This window comes from Mytilus californianus, unplaced genomic scaffold, assembly GCF_021869535.1.
Source record: "Mytilus californianus isolate M0D057914Y unplaced genomic scaffold, xbMytCali1.0.p SCAF_1, whole genome shotgun sequence".
NCBI lineage: Eukaryota > Metazoa > Mollusca > Bivalvia > Mytilida > Mytilidae > Mytilus > Mytilus californianus.
In genome coordinates, this window is record NW_026262581.1 from 50619333 (window position 1) to 50645907 (window position 26575).

General features: G+C 33.2%; 1 protein-coding gene across 2 annotated transcripts in view; it reads left to right on the plus strand.

Moving 5' to 3' along the window:
* Positions 1 to 11752, plus strand: part of LOC127720636 (mitochondrial inner membrane protease subunit 2-like) — a 48265-nt gene extending 36513 nt beyond the window's left edge. For both annotated transcript variants that reach the window (XM_052227340.1, XM_052227349.1), the window contains exons 4-6: positions 1470 to 1535; positions 6086 to 6185; positions 10821 to 11752. In XM_052227340.1, coding sequence (XP_052083300.1) covers positions 1470 to 1535; positions 6086 to 6185; positions 10821 to 10964 — 310 coding nt within the window. In that variant the 3' untranslated portion in view covers positions 10965 to 11752. The remainder of the gene's footprint in view (positions 1 to 1469; positions 1536 to 6085; positions 6186 to 10820) is intronic.
* Positions 11753 to 26575: the final 14823 nt, after the last annotated feature.

Sequence of the window (26575 nt, forward strand, 5' to 3'; positions counted from 1 at the left end):
TATCAGTTTCATACTGTTTTTGTTAGAATTTTAAAAATAGGTTGAAGATGATTATTTTCATAAACAAAAATACTATGGATAGTTATCATTCTTATCTATTTATTTATGTCAGTTCTTTTAAAAGTTTAACTGAGGTCTCCTTTGAAATGAGCAAATCTTAACTTATGTACATAATAAATGAAAGCATATTTTGTTAATTTCAGCAATATGAATGCAAGTAAAATGGCACATTGTTTGCTTGAATGGAGGACTTAGAATTGTTCTAAATTAGATCTTTTAAAACTTTTAAAAGGATTTTAACAAATGATAAGCTTGGTAGCTGTTTGAAATGTAACAAAATTGCCTCAAGTTTTAACATTTAATTTGACATAACATCATAGTAATTAAAGCTGTTAATCAAGTACATGTATTGTGAAAAATCATATAAACCTTATTACCTATATTGATATCTGGTACATTTACAAACAAACAACCTGATTACCTACACTGTATATTGATATTTGGTACATTTACGAACAAACGTTTTATATGGTTTTTATTCTGCATCATTTAAAAGATTGATCATTAGACAATCATGCTTTTGACTTCCATTTAATGATCAAAACTTCATCAAAGACAAAATAACAGTTTTTCCAGGTCTCAGTTGATCTCATTGGCTTTTGTTAGATTGCCAAATCATTATTGTGCTTTCAAATCAGTATGAGGTAAATGTGAGCATACTGACTGACCATAAGATGAAAGCTTTGAGGAGTAATTGTCATCAGGTGTTATCCAATTCTGAGAATAAAAGAGATTTATAGCCACATCATAACTTTTTAGATTAAATCTTTTACAGCAGATTCCATTGAGTGTGTAGCCAAAGGTAATATCTTTGGTTAGCTTGCTTGTTAGCTGAACCGTGAAGTCATTATTAGGTCAGGTATACTACCCTCCTTTCGAAGTAGCATAGTCCAACAGACAGATCGATTGGTTTTCTGTCGGACTAGTCTATTCTTAAAGTAGGGTAGTTTACCTAACCTAACAATGACTTCGCGGTTCAGCTAACAAGCAAGCTAACCAAAGATATTACCTTTGGCTACACACTCAATGGAATCTGCTGTAAGCATCACAGAGACTCTCTTTTACCACCAATTTTCATCCAACATTCTGTTATGATTGGCAATGGGTAGGGGTCAAGAGCCAATTAAAACAACTGTGGAGAGGAAATCCTTTAAGACATTTAGGAGCTACAATTGCTATATTTTACTGATTCAAAAACACTTATTATGTATATTGAATTTCTTACTCATATAATTAACTACCCAGGTTTTTAACATCAAACGTTGAATGAAGACTTTAAAAAGAATAATTATAAATATATTTTTTTTAAACCAGGTAAATTATATAATCGTGTGAAGACAGCTGTCTACTTTAAGAATAGAACAAAATGATGAGAGGCATAATGAAACTCTTGAAATGTTTACTTTCAGATCACCAAAGAACCAAGATGAGAAGCTGATTAAAAGAATCGTGGGCTTTGAAGGAGATGTAATAAGGTAATGAATGACATGTAAAAAGAATTAAAATAGACTTGGCTTAAAACATGCTTTAAAATGAATTATCTGAATTCAAGATAGAACATTTTATTGTTATTCCCTAAACTTTAAGTGTCCTCAGACATGTACTTTTATTTATGTTTATCTTGTTTTAATGCTGAATTTGATTTAAAGATATTGCTACTGGTCATTGGGAACCCATTCATCCATCTTTGCATAATAGAATTTGATTCTCAACTTTCTGAATTGTCAAAACAGTTTGTTGTCATTGCCGCAGGATTTTAAATTGATTTTAATCTTGCCTGTGATGAAAGTCTTTCATGGGCAGATCAGACTTTGGCAACCTGTTTCTGGTATCGCAAGCATCAACATTTGTTAAAGTTAGTGATTAGGTTACACAGGCAAGACAAATACCAATTGGTCAAAATATTTTTCCAACTAGCAGTATGAAATCATCCCTACAAACTGATTATCTTGTAAAAAGTGTTATTAAAGTAAGCACTGGGAACAGTGGTTGTCGTTTGTTTATGTGTTATTTATTTGTTTTTCGTTAATTTTTTGTACATAAATTAGGCTGTTAGTTTTCTCGTTTGAATTGTTTTACATTGTCATTTCAGGGCCTTTTATAGCTGAATGTGCGGTATGGGCTTTGCTCATTGTTGAAGGCCGTACGGTGACCTATAGTTGTTAGTTTCTGTGTCATTTGGTCTCTTGTGGAGAGTTGTCTCATTGGCAATCATACCACATCTTCTTTTTTATATTAAATGTAATAACAAAATATTACATGTAAGCAGGTGTAGAATTTTCTCGCTTTGTTAAAGACCCATTGGTGGCCTTGCACTATAATCAACAGTATATTGTGAATTATGCAGTGTTACAACTATATCGCAAATATAGTTCTTTTAGTGGCTTTATCAGTATGTTAACATGAACTAGAGCATGTTTTCATTGAAAAACAGTATGTCAAATTGGCACTGTGTACAAATTGCCTGTTTTATGTTTCATTACCTTTATTGCTGAAGAATCAACCAGGAATGTTAACTTGTTAGAAAGATGTTTTATCCTAAATTTCATTGAAGTACCAGCAATTTAGTGATAATTTTCTTCCCATAATCTTCCACAGCTGTTTATTTGGAAAAAAGATGAGCTCTCTGTGATCATTAATGAGGGAAAGAAAACATTTCATGCATGATTATCTACTTTGGAAAACATTCATTAATCACCAGTGGTTATTAGTTCTGATCTTGACCCCTTTGTTTGAGTACTTTGTAGTAGAAACTTATCTTTTGGAGTACTTGCAGACACAGTTGTCTGTTGACTCAGGGATGTAGTGTTATTTTTTTTTTGCAATTGAATTCAGGAAGTAGAATTGTGAATAATAATAAAGTGGGAAAAAGTATCATGTCTTGAATTCTCAATGTTCAAATATTAATAAAACTGAGAATGGAAATGGGGAATGTGTGAAAGAGATAACAACCCGACCAAAGAGCAGAAAACAACCCAAGGCCACCAATGGGTCTTCAACACAGCGAGAAAATTCCACACCAGGCTTCAACAAAAATGTGTACTAGTTCAAAGAAAATGGACGTCACACTAAACTCTGAAATATATAGATGAACCAAAATTTAAAAAACATACAAGACAAAAAAAGGCCAGAGGTTCCTGACTTGGGACAGGTTCAATAATGCTGTGGGGTTAAACATGTTTTGTGACATCTCAACCCTCCTTCTATACTTCTAGCCAATGTAGAATAAACAAACACATAGCAATACGCACAGTAAAACTAAGTTTATAGGAAATGATATGTTTATTTTTTTTTTTTTAAATCAAATGCCAAGAAATGTAACACATTTAGGATTTTTTTTAAAGGAGTTATCTTCCTTTGTTTATAATGGTAGTTGAACTTTAACCTTTTTTTAAGAGCAGATAGATTCTTCATTCATACATCATGCACATCTTATGATATTAATGAGAATAGAGAATCAGATTAATAGTTTTATGACAAGAGTACGCCTCGGTGGTCTCTTGGTAGGTGTTCGCCTCGAGTACAGGAGGTCATGGGTTGAACCCAGGCTGGGTCATACCAAAGACTTAAATTGGTATTTGCTGCTTCTCCGCTAAGCATTAAGGAGTAAGAGCAAAGACTGGTCAGCTCGGAGTCAGAATAATGTGTCTGGGTAAGGTGATATGTCTTCCTGCGGACTTTTACCTTGTGAACTAGCACGTTAAAAATCCAGCTCAGTGTGTGGGTCTCATCCTAAATATGCATATTAATTTGCCGCTTGACGTAAAGCAGCCATCCATTATCATCATCTTTTATGACAATTGGGCATGGATATGATCTAAAGGATTTCAACTCACTGCACTATGTTGTGTGAACTCTCAATGGTAGAGATGAGGCTTTGAAAATATAGCTATCAAACCAGTGACATATAGATTTAATTGCATTTTATGACATCTTTACCCCAAAAACTGTAAATCAGCATCAGAACAAACATTCCTGCTTACTAATTGATAGATGTTAGTTGAGACACATTCCATTTGGCTCATAGAACATAGATTTATTACAGAAATCGAAAAGAGGGACGAAAGATACCAGAGGGACAGTCAAACTCATAGATCGAAAAACAAACTGACAACGCCATGGCCAAAAATAATAGTACAGATGACACAACATAGAAAACTAAAGACTAAGCAACACGAACCCCACCAAAAATTGGGGTGATCTCAGGTGATCCGGAAGGGTAATGTGTACAATGTTACCTGTGACAATAAATGGTTCATATGAAAATATAGCTGTGTTGATCTCTGAACAGATAGTACATTTTCAATAGTATTTTTAAAAGCTTTGTAAAATTAATTACTTTTGTTGGCCAGATGAAATTAGTTTTTTTACAATATTTGCTTTATAGAAATTGTCAGGTAGTAATTTAGAAAGTAATGATAAATTATTTCCAAATTTGGAGAACGTTAAATTTTTTAGGGTTTTCCCTGATATATATGCTTGGTATGGTTATTGCACAACTAATTTAAAACATTCTAATTTAATAATCTGTCAAGTTTCACATGAACAGATCCAAATACAGTTGGTATGGTGGCACCCTCTAAATTAAATTAATTTCTTACGTCTGGAAATAATCAAATTTACATTTTATGATTCAACCTAATTTCATTTGCATCTGTTTTCAGTCTGTTTTGGCAAACATTTTAAATAAAATTCAATTTAATCTTGAAATTTTTTGGACTTCCTTGACAAGAATCAATCAAGACAAGTACTCTTTCTCAAATTAATAGTTAATAACAGTTTTAAAGGTCAAATTCTAAGATTGTTGAAGAAAATGAGCAATGATTGGAATCAATTAACAAATTTTATATAACCAGGAAAAAGGGTTAGCAAATATCTCTAGCAAATGACTTTATCTAATTTAGTTTTAGCGGAATTGGAAATTATTGTTAGTTGACTCAATATTGCGTTTTTCATTGATTTTCAATGTTGACTATTATCAATATCAGAGATCTTTATAATGATTACTTGATATGGAACCCAAGGATGAAAAATATCCAGTGTTATTTTCGAAGAATCTATGTAAATATGGGATGATTATTTTAATAATTGAATGATGTATGACTTTATTATCTTGTTTTTTTACAGAACAAGATGATCGTGTCCACCAATAAATAATATTCATTAAATAACCTTTGCGGTCAAAGATACTTGTCCATGCTTGATAATCTAATTAACTCAAGTTTTGCCATTGTTTTGATTCTTCTGTATTTACACCAAAATATCATAAAATGTAATTGGATGTCAAGCATTTATTATGTTTTTGTTTAACATAGGGTCAAATTGCTGAAATACCCCATCCTAAATTATTGAAATCTATCCTTTTTCATTTACCATAATATCTTGTTTTAAATTTGTTACACCAAATTGGACTAATGCCCTCATGGATATATCTCATACATAAAAAAAGTAAGAAGATACTGAAGGGTTATTCCCCTTTAATCAAAAGTGTGATGGACAACACCATGTCCAAAAATAGAAACAAAACAAAAACATAAAACACTACACAGTAAAAGTAGAATTTGATCAGGTATAGCAACAGAAATTCCATCCATAAGCAATGATGACAAATAGGTGCTACAGATAGCTAAGCAGCTTCTTCCCCATTAATGTCACCCGTCATTTATAATCCTCATGACATGTTAACATCTAATGATGAGTGTCATTTAGAGATTAAACGAGGAAAGGAGGACATACTTGTGGCTACAACTAATGCAACATTTTCCTGGACATCTGAGGACAAAGATTTTCCATTACTGGAGGGAAAATTGTTCTGGCAACATAGTCTATCGAACTAAAATCCAAGGAAAATTCTTCCAGCCAAATCACATTCCAGTATTTGTAGATATGCACATCATTTCAGAATTATTCATTGACAACCCTAATATTGGAAATGTTAATTAGTTTGTAGCCCAAACAACACAAGAGAATATTTTACTTCTTTCTGAAGTTTAGCAAACAATAAAAATCTTTTCTTTATTTCAAGGACAAAGAACAAGAAAAGAGGCGTATCAATACCTAAAGGACATTGCTGGTTAGAGGGAGACAACTCTAAACATAGCCATGATAGTAATGATTTTGGACCTGTAAGTAGCTTCTGGTGAAGTTTTAAGTGTTTTGATATCAACCTATGACAGGGGTGCAACCACTTAAATCAGAAAATGTATTTATTTGGCATTTAAAACTTTTAAAAGTCCAGTTCCAGTTATAACTTGTGTTATTTTGTTTGGCTTCCTCCACCATTAAAAACTGACCGCCACGAATTAGCCAATTGTGCTGAAAGTGGCCTTAAACACCAATCAATCAATCTTTTTGATGTTTACTTCACATCTTTAATGTTAGTATCTGAATGATTTCTGGCTCACTTGATCCCTTATACCATGTGTGCATAGTTTATACTTTTTGACTGGGTATGAGTGGAATAGTAAGTTTATTGTCCCCCAAGGTGCAAATATTGCCCTGAGGCATAGCCGAAGGCAATAGTTGTATCCGAGGGGACAATAAACTTACTATTCCAGGAATATCCAGTTAGTAAGTGTTTTATTATACCGAAAGAGACAACAGACAATAAATGTCAGGGCTAAATCAACTATTGTAATATAAAAAGCAGAAACACAACCATACTGTTTAACGTTTACTTCATGTATATTCTGAACATGCTGAATGCAAAGGCTAAGTCCCGCACTGACATCAACCCTCGATACAATAGGTAAAACAAGACGTAACTTCCGCGATTCTCAACATTCTTCAATCCCGTAGCTGCAGTTGAAATACGCGAAATATAATGACATTTGCGGTCAAATAGTTTCATCGAGGGTAATAGTTGGAAACTATTGACCAGTCAAATAGTTCAACGCTTGCAATTTGAAAACTAGTGAAAATATTGTGTACTTATTTTATATAGAAAATGATAACTGAGGTATAATAATGTTTTATATTTATTAATTTCCTCAAAGTGGAAAAAAAATAATTGCCGTTTAAACTGTTTCCAGTTAGGTAATTCAAGTACAAATTCAGTCCAATTTGTAATGAAATGGCAGGCTTGTTCCCTTGATCTAATATTTATTTATTAGTTGACAAGTGTCGGTGTTTTTAATTGTAATTTAAAGTTGCGATTGATTTGTATCTTAAAACATGCCCATGTTTTATCCAACTAAAAAGTACCATGAGCCAGATAACACATTGATTTTACTATAAAATCGGAAGTACTCTGAAAAACCATTTTATTTGATTACAGCTTTTTTTTTACCTTATCTGTTTAATTAACTTACAAATGAAATGGTTAAGGACAAAAGATGGATGAGTTTGTTCTATACAAATTGTCTGTTTTGACAATTGAAAGTTATTGGGATTTAATGTGTATCATAAAGAAATAACACCACTGGTAAATTGACTAATTAAAGTTTGATTTCTCGATCCAGTGATTTAAATGGTCAAAGTTAATTGTAACCTTTGATTTTTAATGAGATTGTTCTGTACCAGATTTTAGAACATTCACAGATTTCCTGTAACACAGATTAGTTTTTTAGATTAGGTCACGAACCACTGCTTTAAAATTGCAATGAATAGAGTTATAATTTGTAGAAGGCATACATTTGTTTAGGATTTCAATATGGAAATTATGGTAAAAATAGCTTTCTGGTTTTAAAGCCAGATGATGGTGCTATCATATTAAAATCTAAGACAAATTGCATCTTAAACATTTTTAAATCTGAAATATTTATTGCTTACATGTATTATTTGGGTTTCATGATATACATATATGTTGAAGTTTAATCTGGTGAAAACCTAGGAGAATGTATGATAAAGGCCATTTATTGGCTCCTTGTATTCGAAAATCAAAAGGTATTACATTTTATAAACCTTACAATTAAATCCTTTACAAGACATAAGTCAGTCAGATATTGTTATTTATATTTTTTAATTTTCAATATTTTCTTTGACTTGGCTTCGGTCTTCAGAGTTAATCTATCTAAAAAAAATTTAAATAACTTCAAAAATATCTTATTTCAAGATTTTTTCGTTAATATTTGGAAAAGATTTGCCCAAAAAGGTATTTTGCCACAATTTATGAAATAGTTCATATTAAGATGTTGATATGGAAGGAACTGTGAGCTTTTGCCATCACTTGGCGTCCGTCGTCTTCTGTCATCGTCCGTCTGGTGTAAACTATTTGAAACATCTTCTCCTCTGAAACTACTGAGCCAATTCCAACCAAACTAAAGCTGAATGATGCTTAGGGTATCTAGAATAAAGTTTGTGTTTTGTCAAATAACATGGCCACCATGGCTAAAAATAGAACATAGGGGTAAAATGCAGTTATTGGCTTATATCTCAAAAACCAAAGCATTTAGAGGAAATCTGATAGAGGGTTAAAGTGTTCATTAGGTGAAGTTCTATCAGCCCTGAAATTTTCAGTTGATAACCCATTGTTGGGTTGCTGCCACTAAATTGGTAATTTTAAGGAAATTCTGCAGTATTTGGTTATTATCTTGAATATTATTAATGATATTTAAAAGATAAACTGTGAACAGCAAAAATGTTCAGCAAGGTAAGATCTACAAAAAAGTTCATTTGATCAAAATTGTCAATTGACCCCTTAAGGAGTTATTGCCCTTTAAGAACAATTTTACACAATTTGTTTATCATGTTTTCTAACTTTAAAAAATCTTCTTCTCTGAAACAACTGAATAAATTCCAACCAAATTTAAGGTGAATGATTCTAAGCTTAAGGCTATCTAGAATAAAGTTTGTGTTTTATTTTCTGTTTTGTAAAAAAACATGGCCACCACGGCTAATAATAGAACATAGGGTAAAATGCAGTTTTTGACTTATATCTCAAAAACTAAAGCATTTAGAGCAAATCAGACAAGAAATTGAAGTATTCATTAGGTCAAGGTCTACCCGACCTGAAATTATCAGCCAAATTGGGTATCTGATTTTTAGGTTATTGCCCCTGAATTGATGATTTTAAGGAAATTTTGCAGTTTTCGGTTTTTATCTTGAATATTATTATAGATAAAGATAAACTGTAAACAGCAAAAATGTTCAGCAAAGTAAGATCTACAAATAAGTTTTTATATGACCAAAATTGTCAATTGACCCCTTAAGGATTTATTGTCCTTTAAAGACAATTTTTCACAATTTGTTCATCTAATCTAGTTTGCTTACTTTAAAAAATCTTCTCCTTTGAAACTGCTTAATCAATTTCAGCCAAACTTGGGCTGAATGAGTTTCAGAGTATCATGTAAATAAAGTTTGTGTTTTATTTTCTGTTTCGTAAAAAAACAGGGCCGCCATGGCTAAAAATAGAAAGTAGGGGTAAAATGCAAAAAATGTTTATTAGGCCAAGCTCTGTCAGTCCTGAAATTTTCAGATGAATCTAACAACCCATTGTTGGATTGCTGCTACTTAATTGGTAATTTTAAGGAAATTTATTTTGCAGATTTTGGTTATTATCTTGAATATCATTAATGATAAAGATAAACTGTAAACAGCAAAAATGTTCAGCAAAGTAAGATCTACAAATAAGTTTGGTATTACCAAAATTGTCAATTGTCCCCTTAAGGAGTTATTGCCCTATAAAATCAATTTTTCACAATTTGTTCATTTAGTTAGCTTACTTTAAAAAATCTTCTCCTTTGAAACTGCTGAATCAATTTCAGCCAAACTTGGGCTGAATGAGTTTCAGAGTATCTAGTATAAATTTTGTATTTTATTTTCTTTTACATCAAGAAGCATAGCCACTATGGCTAAAATGACACATAGGGGTGAAATGCATTTCTTTGATTTTGAAGAAAATATGACAAAAACAAAGAACATTTCAATGGAAGTTTTAAGCCATTCATTAATTTATATTGAAAAGCAAAAATAATCATTGATGAAAGATTTAAGCAAAACATTACAGGTGAGTGTTTCAGGCTCTTGAGAGCCTCTTGTTTCTTGAATAATGGTATTTCAATATTTATTATAACATCTAATCACTTTAAAGAGTTTTCTGAAGTACACAGTGTGCTATGAAGGAAATTAAAAGTTTCCAGAATTGATTCATGATAGGTATGAATACTTCCTACATGGGTTATCATGTACAAAACCAACCACTTTGCTAAAAAAGTGTCTTAAAAAGATTTTTATTTTAGCAAGTGCATTACTGGTATAAGTTCTTTCATTTTATAGTTGGTTCTTCTGTTTGAAAATTGATTCATTCAGTTGCAAAATTCATGTTGTTAATTTCAGTTTTTTTTGGAGGTTTTTACATCAATATGAGATGTTAACCCAGCACCACAATAAACAAAAAAGACATTCAGAGGTCAGATAAGGTCATCAACAATAGACCACTTACAATATGTCAAGGTCTAAATGGCCCAGAGTCTTAAATTGAGGCAGGTGAATAAATTTAATCAGTTTTTATTTTATATCTACCAACAACACCAATTTCATTAAAGAACAAAACAAGAAAAAGATATATACAAAGGCTATTGAAGAGGTTCCTGGCTTGGCACAGTACATAAACATGTGGCTAAATTAAACAACCTTATCAGGACACAGCCCTGATCCCTTTTTAGAAAAAGTACATTACAGCTGTACCCCTATTCTGAAAAAAACCTTTTCTATGTACTAATACATTTATTTAGTGTTCATGCTAGTCAGTATCTTTATCGTAGATGACCTTATTCAAGTCACTATAGTCATATAACCATCTTTTATTCCTTGTTTATTAGGTTCCAGTTGGATTGATATATGCAAAAGCCAGTAGGATAGTATGGCCGCCACATCGAATGGGAAAATTGAAACGAGGTGAAATCCATGAAGATAGATATGTTGTTAAACAAAATCCAAAAGTAACATTATTTCCTAATCCATAGCATTCCATTGTTCAGCTATTACCAGACTCATTTATTACCAGGATTGCAATAAGCCATGATATATGGAATTGAATGGAGTCGTGTTATCCATGCAATCAATTTCGTCAGCTTCATCGAGTCTAAAGGAAGGAGAACTGATCCAACATATACCAATGTCTGATTGTGCTTAATGACTTTTTACACAAGAAAATTACTTTTTATTTGTGAAAAAAAAGAACTTGTTACACTGACTAATAGTTTTTTCTGTGATAAGTTGTCTTCCGAGATTTGTTAGGTTGGTTGTGTGATTTTTTTCTCTATCAGTTCTGTAGGCATTCCAACTTCATTTCAAAGTTAAAAAAGCATATCGACAATGAATCAATAAGTAGTTATCTACACCAAAAATACTAAATTATAACCTTCTACCTATATCATTCCCTTCCTTTTCAGTGGTTTTGAAAATTATAAAGGCTTCCAATTTTTCTTTTTATTTGTTCAATTTTTCTAATGTTTACTTGTTACAAAGAGCACAAGTACCAATAGTAGTAAAACATAACTAGTAAGGTATGGTTCATGATGCTTTGTCCAACAAATATCACTTTTTTAATGCCATCACATAATGCTATTTTGAACCTAAGTGAACCTACATGTACTATGATATTCTTGCAGATGCTTGATTATGTGGAAATCAGATGAACAAGTTGAGGTTTTTTTCATTACTAATTCCATCATTTATTGTTTCAAGATTAAGTATGTTTTTTGTTTTTATTTAAAAATGGAAATAATTCTATTAAACAATCCATAGTTGTTATAGTTAGAATGGATTGAAATATGAAGTCAGCCACTTCACTGACAAATAGATATGAAAAATATAGCCTGAATAGTTAACATTAATTAAATGCAAACTAATGGTAATTGAATAAATCCTTGTCGAAATTTTTAATAACCAAATAAATGGTCAAAAAGGAGATTAAAAAGATACTGGGGGAATGAAAATATATTATTAATATTGAATAAATACATCATCACAAGCAATAAATGAGTATAAAAAAAGTATTTTTGTCTATATATAAGAATTTTTTTTTACTCAGGTAATTTAATCAATGAATGATAGATTTCTCTTAGAAGAAATTTAAAGGTCCCAGAGAATAAACTACACAGAGAACAATAGCTATTGTATTTATTCAATAGGACAGGTGAACTTGCAAAAGTTTAAATACCTGGTCAAGATAGAGATGGCACTGTGGAAAACTTTCATTGGGTTCGCAATAGTACATGATACAACAAGAAGAATTCTCAAGCTTCTTTTTGTTAACAACAGAGAAAAAACTAAAATAGAATTTACACCACAATACCTGGATATTGGTTAAAAGATTTGATACAATTTTCAATTGGAATGTCAACTTCAATGCAGATATACTGAGAATGCATTGTTTTTTCACATTTTACATTGATAACAGCTGTCATTCCATATATGGAGATAACTGATTTTGAAAGAATAACTAACGATGGTCAAGCTAGGGATCGGATTTTGAAAGATCTGGTATAGGATCATGATCGTAAAATGTTTTGCTCATTGCTGAGGCCGTACGATGACCTATAAATGATTGCATCTATGTTATTTGGTCTCTGGTAGGTAGTTGACTCATTGGAAATTATACCACATCTTCTTATTTTTATTTTATATTTATCATTAGAAAATTTAATTTAATTTACCATTGATGTACCTCCTCCTCATTTTCAACAAAACCTTTAAATAAAATGCTCCGCAGGGCGCAGCTTGATACGACCGCAGAGGTCGAACCCTGAACAGTTGGGGCAAGTATGGACACAACATTCAAGCTTGATACAGCTTTGCATTTGGATTGTGATTAAATATTTGACACAGCATAGGTTTCTGACACAGAATGAATGTGGTCTAAGAACTTAAAAATTTTAAATTGGACATTCACCTATTATGGTCCAATATCCAAAATCTAAATACATGGTTAGATTCAGCATATCAAAGAACCCCAAGAATTCAATTTTTGATGAAATCAAACAAAGTTTAATTTTGGACCCTTTTGACCTCAATGTGGACAAAGTTGATAACGGGGCCCAAAAATCAAAAATCTAAATACATGGTTAGATTCAGCATATCAAAGAACCCCATATATTCAATTTTTGTTGAAATCAAACAAAGTTTAATTTTGGACCCCGATTTGGACCAACTTGAAAACTGGGCCCATAATCAAAAATCTAAATACATGTTTAGATTCAGCATATCAAAGAACCCTAAGAATTCAATTTCTGTTAAAATCAAACTAAGTTTAATTTTGGACCCTTTGGACCTTAATGTAGACCAATTTGAAAACGGAACCAAAAATTAAGAATCTAAATACACGGTTAGATTTGGCATATCAAAGAACCCCAATAATTCAATTTTTGATGAAATCAAACAAAGTTTAATTTTGGACCCTTTGGACCTCAATGTGGACCAATTTAAAAACGGGGCCCAAAATCCAAAAACTAAATACACGGTTAGATTCAGCATATTAAAGAACCCCAAGAATTCAAGAATAAAACCCCATTGAAATTGGTCAAGAAATAAGCAATTTATACGAAGTATCTTCTTTTGCACAATACTGTGCAATTAAATATTTCTTGCTATTGCGCAAAACTGTACAATTGACAATTTCTTGCTATTGCGCAATATTGTGCTATTGGATATTTCTTGTTATTGCGCAATACTGTGCAATTGAAGATTTCTTGCTATTGCGCAATACTGTGCAATTGAAGATTTCTTGCTATTGTGCAATACTGTGCAATTGAAAATTTCTTGCTAATGCACAATACTTATTATATAATAATTTACACATCCTGTTTGGTGTGTATCTCCTACCATATCATTATTATTTGCTTTTAAATATAAATCAGAAATAACCAACTTAAAATGGAAAATTTTAAAAGAAAAAAAAAAATGAAAAAAAAAAAAATCCCCCCCCCAAATTTTTTGAACCCCCTTATGATTCATCACCCCCAAACTCAATCCCAGCCTTCCCTTTGCGGTATGGTACCTTGCAGTACAATTTCAGAGAGATCCATACACTTGAACACAAGTTATTGTCTGGAAACTAGAAAAATGTGTTTTTTGGCCCCTTTTTGGCCCCAAATTCCTAAACAATTAGGGCAATTACCCCCAAACTCAAACCCAGCTGTCCCTTTGTGATATGGAACCTTGTAGTACAATATCAGAAGGATCCATACACTTACACACAAGTTATTGTCCTGAAACTAGAAAAATGCTTGTTTTTTGCCCCTTTTTTGGCCCCTAATTCCTAATATTTTGAGGCAATTACCCCCAAACTCAATTCCAGCTTTTCCTTTGTGATATGGAACCTTGTAGTACAATTTCAGAAAGATCCATGCACTTACACACAAGTAATTGTCATGAAACTAGAAAAATGCTTGTTTTTTTGCCCCTTTTTTGGCCCCTAATTCCTAATATTTTGAGGCAATTACCCCCAAAATCAATCCCAGCATTCCTTTTGTGATATGGAACCTTGTGGTACAATGTCAGAGAGATCCATACACTAACACACAAGTTATGTCTGGAAGTTACAAAAATGCTTATTTTTGGCCCCTTTTTGGCCCCTAATTCCTTTACTGTTGGTACCATAACCCCCAAAATCAATCCCAACCTTCCTTTTGTGGTATTGAACCTTGTGGTAAAACTTCATAGAGATCCATTCACTTAAACTAAAGTTAGAGTGCGAAAACCAATGTGTCTTCGGACGACGCCGGACGACGCCAGACGACGACGACGACGACGACGACGACGCCAACGTCATACCAATATACGACCACAAAAATTTTTTTGCGGTCGTATAAAAACTCAATTAAAAGCTAATAATTATTATATTGATATTTATATACATTGATTGATTGACTGATTGGTGTAACACCATTTTCAGCACTATTGTGCTCTTTCTTGGCAGTCAGTTTTTATTGGTAGAGGAAGCTGGAGTCCCCAGAGAGAACCATGACCTTCGGCAAGAAAACTGACAATCCTCATCAATTAAGATTGGAGTCATGTGCACCTGCCACATGCAGAATTACACCTCACAACCTCAGTGTTGACAGGCTAGTGGTACATTAGTTGGAAAACTTAGAAGACTCGTTCACTGAGGACTCCTATTTATATACAAGTGCTTTATAGGTAATAAACAGAGGAAAAATTTTGAAAATTTATGTGAAAAGTGTAGTATTTTCTGATCATAACTTGATAAAATGTTTTAATGCCTACGCTACGGAGGGGGCATTAAGTTTTTCCCTTATCCGTCTGTACGTCCCGAAATTGGTTTCCGTTCTCTTAACTTTAGTTTGCCTCAACCAAATGTTATGAAACTTATACACAATACTTATTACTACAAAACACAGTTTACGTTTGAATTTGGGTAGCGTCACTGTTACCTTTCTAGAGTTATGCCCCTTTACATGGGAAAAAATGCTGAATTTTTCGTTTCCTTTCTCTTGACTTAAGATCACTTAAGTTTACCTCAGCCAAATGTTATGAATCTTATATACAATGCTTATTACCACAAAACACAGATCAAGTTTGAATTTTGGTGGCGCCACTGTTACCGTTCTAGTGTTATGCCCCTTTACAAAGGGAAGAATTGCTGAATTTTTCGTTTCCGTTTTCTAACTTAAGTTTGCCTCAACCAAATGTTATGAAACTTATACATCATAAAACTCAGATCAAGTATGAATTTAGGTAGCGTCACTTTTACAGTTCTTGAGTTATGTCCCTTTATAACGTTATATGCAAGTGGGGTCATCATCTGTGTCCCATGGACACATTCCCCAGTTTATTTTTATTTATATTATACATATTAATACCTGTTTTCACTTAAGAGGCAAACATAACTTTACTTCCAAGATGATAAAGCTACCAGGAGCCTAACTTGTCAAAAATAAGTATCTTTGTTTCTTTAATGTTAAATGCATTTGCGAATGTGCAAAGAAAAAGGGGGTCTACCCTGGAAATACACTGAATGTGTGCGAATTGATATACGTCATTATACCAAACTAGGATCAACTAGGTGGTGAAAATTTCAACATACGTATTTTGAGTGAGGTGGGATCGATTTCCTCGCTTGGGTTGTAAATTTATCAATTTATGAATTGTGTTCTATTCCCGATCGACGATTCGTAACAAGTCTGGATTCTCTTGCCTGGTGATGAATAGATAACAGAAGACGCTTACCTTGCAGACAGATCTGATATTGCTACGTTAAAGATAATTAGTAACCATAAGGTTTTTTCCCCATGGTATGTACCTTCAAAAAATATTTTTAATCTAAAGGGATCATAGTCAATTCATTTGCGCTTAGCACCCAAACAACAGCTAAAACTGTCCGAATCATATTCCATTGACTTCACTTTCCGATATATAGATGATGTCCTCTCATTAATTACTTCATAGTTTAATGACTTTGTTGAACGTATCTATTCCATCGAACTTGAAATAAAGGAAACAACAGATACTATAGTCTGCCTTATATCTTGACTTACATCTAGAAATTGACAATGAGGGTTGGGTGAGAGAAAAACTTTACGACAAAAGAGATGATTTTTCAAGATGACGATGGATATGTTTCAATTATCGTAAGCACAATTCCATCCTCTTTTCCTTGAATGTGACTTATCACTGGGTTTGTACTTACATGAGCAACACGACGGGTGCCACATGTGAGGCAGGATCTCTTACCCTTCCGGAGCACGTGAGATCACCCCCGGTTTTTGGTCGGGTTCGTGTTGCTTAGTCCTTAGTTTTCTATGCTGTGTTTTATATGTTGTTTTTCTATTTTTCGTTTTTCGTTTTTTTTAGCTCACCTGGGCTCATAGGGCCCCATGTGAGCTTATGCCATCACTTGGCGTCCGTCGTCTGTCGTTGTAAACTATTTCAAAAATCTTCTCCTCTGAAACTACTGGGCCAAATACCTTCAAACTTTAACTAAATGTTCCTTAGGGTATCTTGTTTATAAATTGTATCCGAAGTTTTGATCCATCAACAAACATGGCCACCATGGCTAAAAATAGAACATGGGGTCAAATGCAGTTTTTGGCTTATATCTTAATAAAATGCTCCGCAGGGCGCAGTGGTCGAACCCTGAACAGTTGGGGCAAGTATGGACACAACATTCAAGCTTGATACAGCTTTGCATTTGGATTGTGATTAAATATTTGACACAGCATAGGTTTCTGACACAGAATGAATGTGGTCTAAGAACTTAAAAATTTTAAATTGGACATTCACCTATTATGGTCCAATATCCAAAATCTAAATACATGGTTAGATTCAGCATATCAAAGAACCCAAAGAATTTAATTTTTGATGAAATCAAACAAAGTTTAATTTTGGACCCTTTTTACCTCAATGTGGACAAAGTTGATAATGGGGCCCAAAAATCAAAAATCTAAGTACATGGTTAGATTCAGCATATCAAAGAACCCCATATATTCAATTTTTGTTGAAATCAAACAAAGTTTAATTTTGGACCCCGATTTGGACCAACTTGAAAACTGGGCCCATAATCAAAAATCTAAATACATGTTTAGATTCAGCATATCAAAGAACCCTAAGAATTCAATTTTTGTTAAAATCAAACAAAGTTTAATTTTGGACCCTTTGGACCTTAATGTAGACCAATTTGAAAACGGAACCAAAAATTAAGAATCTAAATACACGGTTAGATTCGGCATATCAAAGAACCCCAATAATTCAATTTTTGATGAAATCAAACAAAGTTTAATTTTGGACCCTTTGGACCTCAATGTGTCCAATTTAAAAACAGGGCCCAAAATCCACAAACTAAATACACGGTTAGATTCAGCATATTAAAGAACCCCAAGAATTCAAGAATAAAACCCCATTGAAATTGGTCAAGAAATAAGCAATTTATACGAAGTATCTTCTTTTGCACAATACTGTGCAATTAAATATTTCTTGCTATTGCGCAATACTGTACAATTGACAATTTCTTGCTATTGCGCAATATTGTGCTATTGGATATTTCTTGCTATTGCGCAATACTGTGCAATTGAAGATTTCTTGCTATTGCACAATACTGTGCAATTGAAGATTTCTTGCTATTGTGCAATACTGTGCAATTGAAAATTTCTTGCTATTGCACAATACTTATTATATAATAATTTACACATCCTGTTTGGTGTGTATCTCCTACCATATCATTATTATTTGCTTTTAAATATAAATCAGAAATAACCAACTTAAAATGGAAAATTTTAAAAGAAAAAAAAAAGGAAAAAAAGAAAAAAAAAGGAAACCCCCCCCCCCCCCCAAATTTTTTTAACCCCCTTATGATTCATCACCCCCAAACTCAATCCCAGCCTTCCCTTTGTGGTATGGTACCTTGCAGTACAATTTCAGAGAGATCCATAAACTTGAACACACGTTATTGTCTGGAAACTAGAAAATGTGGTTTTTGGCCCCTTTTTGGCCCCAAATTCCTAAACGTTTAGGGCAATTACACCCAAACTCAAACCCAGCTTTCCCTTTGTGATATGGAACCTTGTAGTACAATTTCAGAAAGATCCATACACTTACACACAAGTTATTGTCCTGAAACTAGAAAAATGCTTGTTTTTTGCCCCTTTCTGGCCCCTAATTCCTAAAATATTGAGGCAATTACTCCCATCATCAATCCCAGCCTTCCCTTTGTGGTATGGTACCTTGCAGTACAATTTCAGAGAGATCCATAAACTTGAACACAAGTTATTGTCTGGAAACTAGAAAAATGCTTATTTTTGGCCCCTTTTTGGCCCCCAATTCCTAAACGTTTCGGCAATTACCCCCAAACTCAATTCCAGCTTTCCCTTTGTGATATGGAACCTTGTAGTACAATTTCAGAAAGATCCATACACTTACACACAAGTTATTGTCATGAAACTAGAAAAATGCTTGTTTTTTGCCCCTTTTTTGGCCCCTAATTCCTAAAATTTTGAGGCAATTACCCCCAAAATCAATCCCAGCATTCTTTTTGTGATATGGAACCTTGTGGTACAATGTCAGAGAGATCCATACACTAACACAAAAGTTATGTCTGGAAGTTACAAAAATGCTTATTTTTGGCCCCTTTTTGGCCCCTAATTCCTTTACTGTTGGTACCATAACCCCCAAAATCAATCCCAACCTTCCTTTTGTGGTATTGAACCTTGTGGTAAAACTTCATAGAGATCCATTCACTTTAACTAAAGTTAGAGTGCGAAAACCAATGTGTCTTCGGACGACGCCGGACGACGCCAGACGACGACGACGACGACGACGACGCCAACGTCATACCAATATACGACCACAAAAATTTGTTTGCGGTCGTATAAAAACTAAAGCTTTTAGAGCAAATCTGACATGGGGTAAAATTGTTCAATTGGTCAAAATCTATCAGCCCTGAAATTTTCAGACGAATCGAACAACCCATTGTTGGGTTGCTGCCACTAAACTGGTAGTTTTAAGGAAATTTTGCAGTTTTTTGTTATCTTGAATATTATTATAGATAGATATAAACTGTAAACAGCAATAATGTTCAGCAAAGTAAGATCTACAAAAAAAGTTAATAAGACCATAATTGTCAATTGACCCCTTAAGGAGTTATTGCCCTTTAAAGACAATTTTACACAATTTGTTCATCAAGTTTGCTTACATTTGAAAAAACTCCTCTGAAATACAGGTGAGCGATTCAGGCTCTTGAGAGCCTCTTGTTTTTCGATGGTGCTGTCAGTGTTTTCAACTTGTGAGGTTGAATGTCCCTTTGGTATCTTTAGCCTCTCTTTTTAGCTCACCTGGCCCGAAGAGCCAAGTGAGCTTTTCTCATCACTTGGCGTCCGTCGTCCGTCGGCGTCGGCGTCATCGGCGTCGTCGTCGTCCGTCGTCGTTAGCTTTTTACAAAAATCTTCTCCTCTGAAACCACTGGGCCAAATTTAACCAAACTTGGCCACAATCATCATTAGGGTATCTAGTTTAAAAAATGTGTCCGATGACCCCGCTAACCAACCAAGATGGCTGCCATGGCTAAAAATAGAACATAGGGGTAAAATGTAGATTTTGGCTTATATCTCTGAAACTAAAGCATTTAGAGTAAATCTGACATAAGGTAAAACTGATTATCAGGTCAAGATCTATCTGCCTTGAAATTTCCAGACAAATCTGACAACCTGTTGTTGGGTTGCTGCCCCTGAATTGGTAATTTTAAGGAAATTTTGCAGTTTTTGGTTATTATCTTGAATATTATTATAGATAGAGATAAACTGTAAACAGCAATAATGTTCAGCAAAGTAAGATCAAGGATTTGTTTAGTGTCACTCACTATACAAATCCTTGGTAAGATCTACAAATAAGTTGTCATGACCAAAATTGTCAGTCGACCCCTTAAGGAGTTATTGCCCTTAATAGTCAATTTTTAACAATTTTTCGTAAATTTTTGTAATTTTTTACAAAAATCTTCTTCTCTGAAACTACTGAGACAAATTTAACCATACTTGGCCATAATCATTATTAGGGTATTTAGTTTAAAAAAATTGTCCGATGATCCCGCCTTCCAACCATCATGGCCGACATGGTTAAAAATAGAACACAGGGGTAAAATGCAGTTTTTGGTTTATATCTCTGAAACTAAAGCATTAAGAGCAAATCTGACAGGTGACAAAAATGTTCATCAGATTTAGCTTTATCTGCCTGAAATTTTCAGACGAATCCGACAACCCGTTGTTGGGTTGCTGCCCCTGAGTTAGTAATTTTACAGAAATTTTGCAGTTTTTTGTTATTATCTTAGATATCATTATAATATCTAATATCTAATACTATTAATTATGATTTTAATCTTATTTTACATGATTTTCAAAGCATTAGTAAATACAATTGAGCAAAACAGGCTCTTGAGAGCCTCTAGTTCTAGTTTTATGTATAAAATTTCTTTTATGAAATTGTTCATACATTTTGACACTGAGTCATTTCGAAAATGGAAGTCAACGGATAATTGACACCGGGAATCAATTCAGAATGACATATAAATTGTAACACTAAAAGAAGTTTCTCAAGTTTTGTGACTTTGTAATAGAAGATCAGTTTTTATCGAAATTTGGACACTGACATAAATCAATTTAGAATAGCACATACACTTAATATGATTACTTATGACCTGTTACAAAAATGTTTCCCACTTTATTTTAATTTAAAAATATCGACAAGGATCTTCCTCTTATATATATATAGATATAAATACTGTTCATAAACATTATTGATATAAGAGGAGGCATTCTTGGCTTCTAATAACGACATAAAATTTTTGACAGACTGTAGTAATTGCTTTAGGGCACGACGGACTAGTGGGCGCGGTCTTGTTAAAAAACAGACCTAATGGCAATGATCCATCATAGCCAAACAGATTATTCCCACACACAAAGTAAACCGGAAAAAAGTCATGGAAGTCCAGTCTTTTGCCAGTGGCGGATCCATAAATTTTCATAAGAGGGGCCCACTGACTGTCTTAGAGGGGGCCCGTTTCAGTCATGCTTCAGTGATTCCCTATATAATCAACCAAATTTTTCAGCCAAAAAGGGGGGGGGGGGTGTATTCACGTTCTCAAAAATGCGGTATCCGATCTTTCACGATCATAAACATTAAATTTATACAAAAATTGCAATTTTGACCCACTTTTTGATTAAACTACTTCAAAAATAATTGTGAGAGCTGTTTATATTGAAGATCATTGAACGAAATTTATCAGAAAATAGTTATTTAGTCATTCATATAATGAAAAAATCATGTTTATTTTACATTTTTTGTCTATGAAAAATTGAAAACAACACGTTTAATAATTTCATGCGTCCGAAGCGCTTTTCTGGATTTACCTTCATCAGGAACGCTCAAAGCCAAACATTTGAAATCCGAGGATGTATAAGATGTTGAAGAGTAATCTGTCTTTTGTAGTTTCGTAAAAACGGTGATATGTTAAACTCTGATTTTGATTCAGCCATGCTGGATCTATGCGATCACTCTGGTTTTGGAGATGGTGCAGACTACTAAGTTGAAGACATATCATGAAACTAATCATGTGTTTTTATGACTTGCGGAAACTTTCTACACCATTTCAATCACCAACTTCCAACTTTTGACATGTTATTTGCCCTTAAACTAAGAAAAGATTGGTCGAATAACCCTTTTATTTTAGATATACACTTGCATATAGTTCCTTTGTAAATCAAAATTTATAATGATTTACTATTTATGAATTAATTTGAAGTATTTGTACATCAATTGAATCAGTTGATAAGAATTTTGAAAGATTAGTATCTTATACTTGTGTAAGTGATCGTTCAATGAAATTTGGGTCAACATGTGTATTAATATATCTAAGTTGATTCCCACACTTTTTCGAAATGGTATTACTCCAATTCTTTCCATAGGAAAGAAAGAGTCATTATGATTATCAACTGTCATGATTTTCAAATATTATTACACTCAAAGGTGTAAGTATTAATTGGAAACAACCCCAGTCTTAATTCACCAAAATTAATATCTCATGACCGGTTACATTAAATAGACACAATTTATTACACACCTAACTGAATACACACATTCTTGACCTCAATAGTATACCTTCAAATGTATTATTAATTTTGATCTACACAACATTAAAATATTCTGTTAATTTTGCTAGCTAGATGAATGATTAATCAGATGTGTCACGGTTATTTTCAATGAAAAGATAAAAAATGAAAAAAATATGTATACAAAATGCAAGCAAATTTTATTTCCTTGTAAAAACAGTGTCATTATCATCTGTCACATAAGTCAATAATCAAGTTCTAATTAATTAGTTACAATTATCTTGGTTGAAACAGAGACATATAATACAAGAGATTCGCAACTCGGCGAAATCCCGTAAAAACACGCGGCCACTAGTTAAACCTCGCGAAATCTCCTTAGGTAATAAAGTCATTAATAAAAGTATTAAAAGTACTCGAAGTAAGGACGAATGTTTAAGCATAACATAAACTGTTTCAGTGTTAAATTTATCATAATTAATTAAATAATTTGAGTTCCTATATAATTATTTATTTTAATGTAATTTTGATTTTAGATTTGTATTATTGAAAAAGAAACATAATTTGATATTGTATTATATGTCTCTGTTTCAACCAAGATAATTGTAACTAATTAATTAGAACTGGTTGAAACAATAAACAAAATTGCAGAACTCTTACCTGAGCATTTTCTGCCATAAAATTTATTTGTTTGTTCTACATTTATATCCCATTATATTGCTATTTAACAGTAATTGGAAATATCTCAACATTAGGGATGTCCGTGATCACAGAATCTGAATATGTCCCGAGTAACATCATTAGTTGGCTTTTCTTATAAAGATAAGATGTGGTATGATTGTCAATGAGACAATTATCTTAAAAGGTTCAAATGAAGTGGATGTAAGCAATTATAGGCAATCGTACGGCCTTTAACAATACAAAAACCCATACCATATAGTCGGCTATAAAAGGCCCCGACATGAAAATATGTAACAATTTGATTCAGAAAACCAACAAACAAAACAATTTACGAAAAACCAATATGACAAACATGAAACAACGTCAACCACTGAACAACAAGCTCCTGACTTGAAACAGGCACATAAAGAATGTGACGGGGTTAAACATGTTTGAGAGCGCTCAACCCTCCCCTAACCTAGAACAGAGGAGATACAGCACAACATAAGAACAAACTATAAAAATCAGTTGAAAATGACTTAACTCATCAGATCGATACAAAGCAGAACAGCTAACAAATACACAAACCGGAAGTGGCAGGGTATTTATACATCCAAACAACAAAAAAGACACAAAGTACAGATCTGAGTGTACTCGCAGTTACTGACAGCTTGTTCAAAGCCAATGACAACTAATAAAAAAGCATGTATCTAAGACTAAAATATCAATCAATACACATCGAACATCCAATGGATTTAGAATAAAGGTCATTAACAGTCTGAGAAACACATGATCTTTTGTAATGCCAAAATATAGGTATCGACAGATTCTAGTACCGTAAAAGTGCATATGTGTAAAACAATAATATTTGTTCTGGTTTTGATTTACTGATTACAAAATCAATATTTAACCCAATAAAACCAATATTCAAAGGTCTAATTACAGTCACGTTTTGAATTGGTAACCTTTTAGGATAAGTTTATTTAAAGGAATGTTAAGTCCTGATAAGTTTACCCGGATCGTATCTAAATTTTCAGGCTCGGTAAACAACATCACCGTAAAAATTAGGATGTGCTATTCTGTTTGAAATAAGTTTTCTACAGGTACAACCCGCAAACTCGCAAACCAAATCTGTTTACCTATGGAAAAATGTAGTAAAGGTTTTAAGTAATTTGGTAACGAAATCCTTGACTTAATAATTACCAGTAATACATACATTACGTTCATTGAAATCCAAAACGTCCCTACAGACACGGGCATAGCGAACGAGTTGGGATATGCAAACATCGCAAGATTTACAATAGGGAACGACAAATCGTCCCTTATTTTCTTCGGACCGTTTGGAGCAGCTCCTTCTGCCATTTTTGTTTTTATGCAATGTTTGAAACTATTTCTTTAATATAAAATAAGGAGATATGTTATGATTGCCAATGAGACAACTATCCACCAAAGTTCAAATGAAGTTCACATGAAGTGGATGTAAGCAATTATAAGCAATCGTACGGCCTTCAATGAGAAAAACCCATATCGTATATTGGCTATAAAAGGCCCAGACATGAACTATGTGAAACTATTCAATTGAGAAAACTAACGGCCTAATTTATAACAAAACAATTTACGAAAAAACATATATGAGACATGTACTAACGACAACCATAGGAGCAAAAAACGACAACCACTCAATAACAGACTTTCGACCGAGCTTTGGACAGGCACATATCAGGATCATATAGAATGTGACGGGGTTAAACATGTTTGTAGGCGCCAACTCTCCCCCAACCTGTTACAGTGATGTAACAGTTCAACATAAGAAAAAACAATAAAAAACAAGTATTGAATATAAAAGTATGTTTTTCGATCGTTCTATTAAACGCACAGATGACTTTTACTATCGATTTTGCCGCGAATGCTATTATCGGAAAAGTACTATCTTAACTCGCAGTCGTAAGTGTATACTACGATAACCGGTAAATTGTTGAGAGTAACCACGAGGAGATTGAAGATACGTTCTTAGCGCCATGGTAACTTTCTCGTAAAGTGTTCGTAAGTTTCCTCTTAAATGAAGCTTAAGATAGGATTCCATAATACTGGCCCCAGAATTCCTTCACGAATCGATCCCATACAAGATCTTTCACATCGCAGTACTTGATAACCGTTACTTATTCTCTCACAATCATTTTTCTCGATATACTGAATGACAGAAGTGTTGATAGAAATAAGAAGATGTGATATTAGTGCCAATGAGACAACTCTCCATCCAAGTCACAATGTGTAAAAGGTAAACAGTTATAGGTCAAATTACGGTATTCAACACGGAGCCTTGACTCACACCGAGCAACAAGCTATAAAGGGCCCCACATGTTTAACAATTAAAAATGTCTGAGGAAAAACAAAACCTTTCAGGTTTACAAATTCGGAACATAGGACACAGACAAATTATCTTTGTTCTTACTGTTCTTTAATCTGGATAATGCACAACTAAGGTGTGTATTAACTACATTAGCTATACTGCACAGTTCAAATGTACTTTTTCTTTAAGGATCTTTAATGGTGGATCCAGGATTTTTCAAAGGCATAAGGGCGTAATTCCATAAAAAATATTTGACGATTTTAGGATTAAACATAATATATTTTCCAATCAAAGGTGTGCACACGCCCTCTTCGCCCTCCCCTTTTTACGACTTTTTAAATATTATAAATTCCTTTTAGTGACTATTTTGGGACCGACTTTAATGAGGGTATACTCTATTATGTGCCAAAACAGGAAAAAATATACATTGTTCCTGAGACTACTATAACACATAATGTTAAAGTAGTCTCAGATTGTACTAGTTAGTAAGTTAGAGATCAATCAGACTTTGTTAAGATGGAACATGTCTTCAGAAGGAATAACGATGAAAAATTATGGTTTGGGGGGGGGGGGGGGGGGGGGGGGTTGAAAAATGAAACGTTTATTTGTTTTGTTTACTTAGCACTATAAATTTAAGTTCATCTCTCTTCGATTATTCATCCTCTGAGCATATTCTTGAGGGAATGAAAAGCAATTACTCTATACTCATATGATTTGTCATACACCGATTTAAAAGTACATCTGACAAACGGAACTTAAACTGTAGGGGATATGGGTTATACGCCAAAAAAGACGGCAATGAAACGACAAATTACACCAAAGCACATCTAGAGGGCAACATGTATAGTATTAAACAATAGACAGATGTCTAAATAATATGTCAAGTTCTAAATCGTTTATGTCGGTTAGACTCACTCAGAGCTTATGTTGTATTGTTATTTATCTTTCCGACTTAAAAGAAATCTTATTTCATTTGATTTGATTTGATCGTCACAGATTTATATAAAAAATTGTG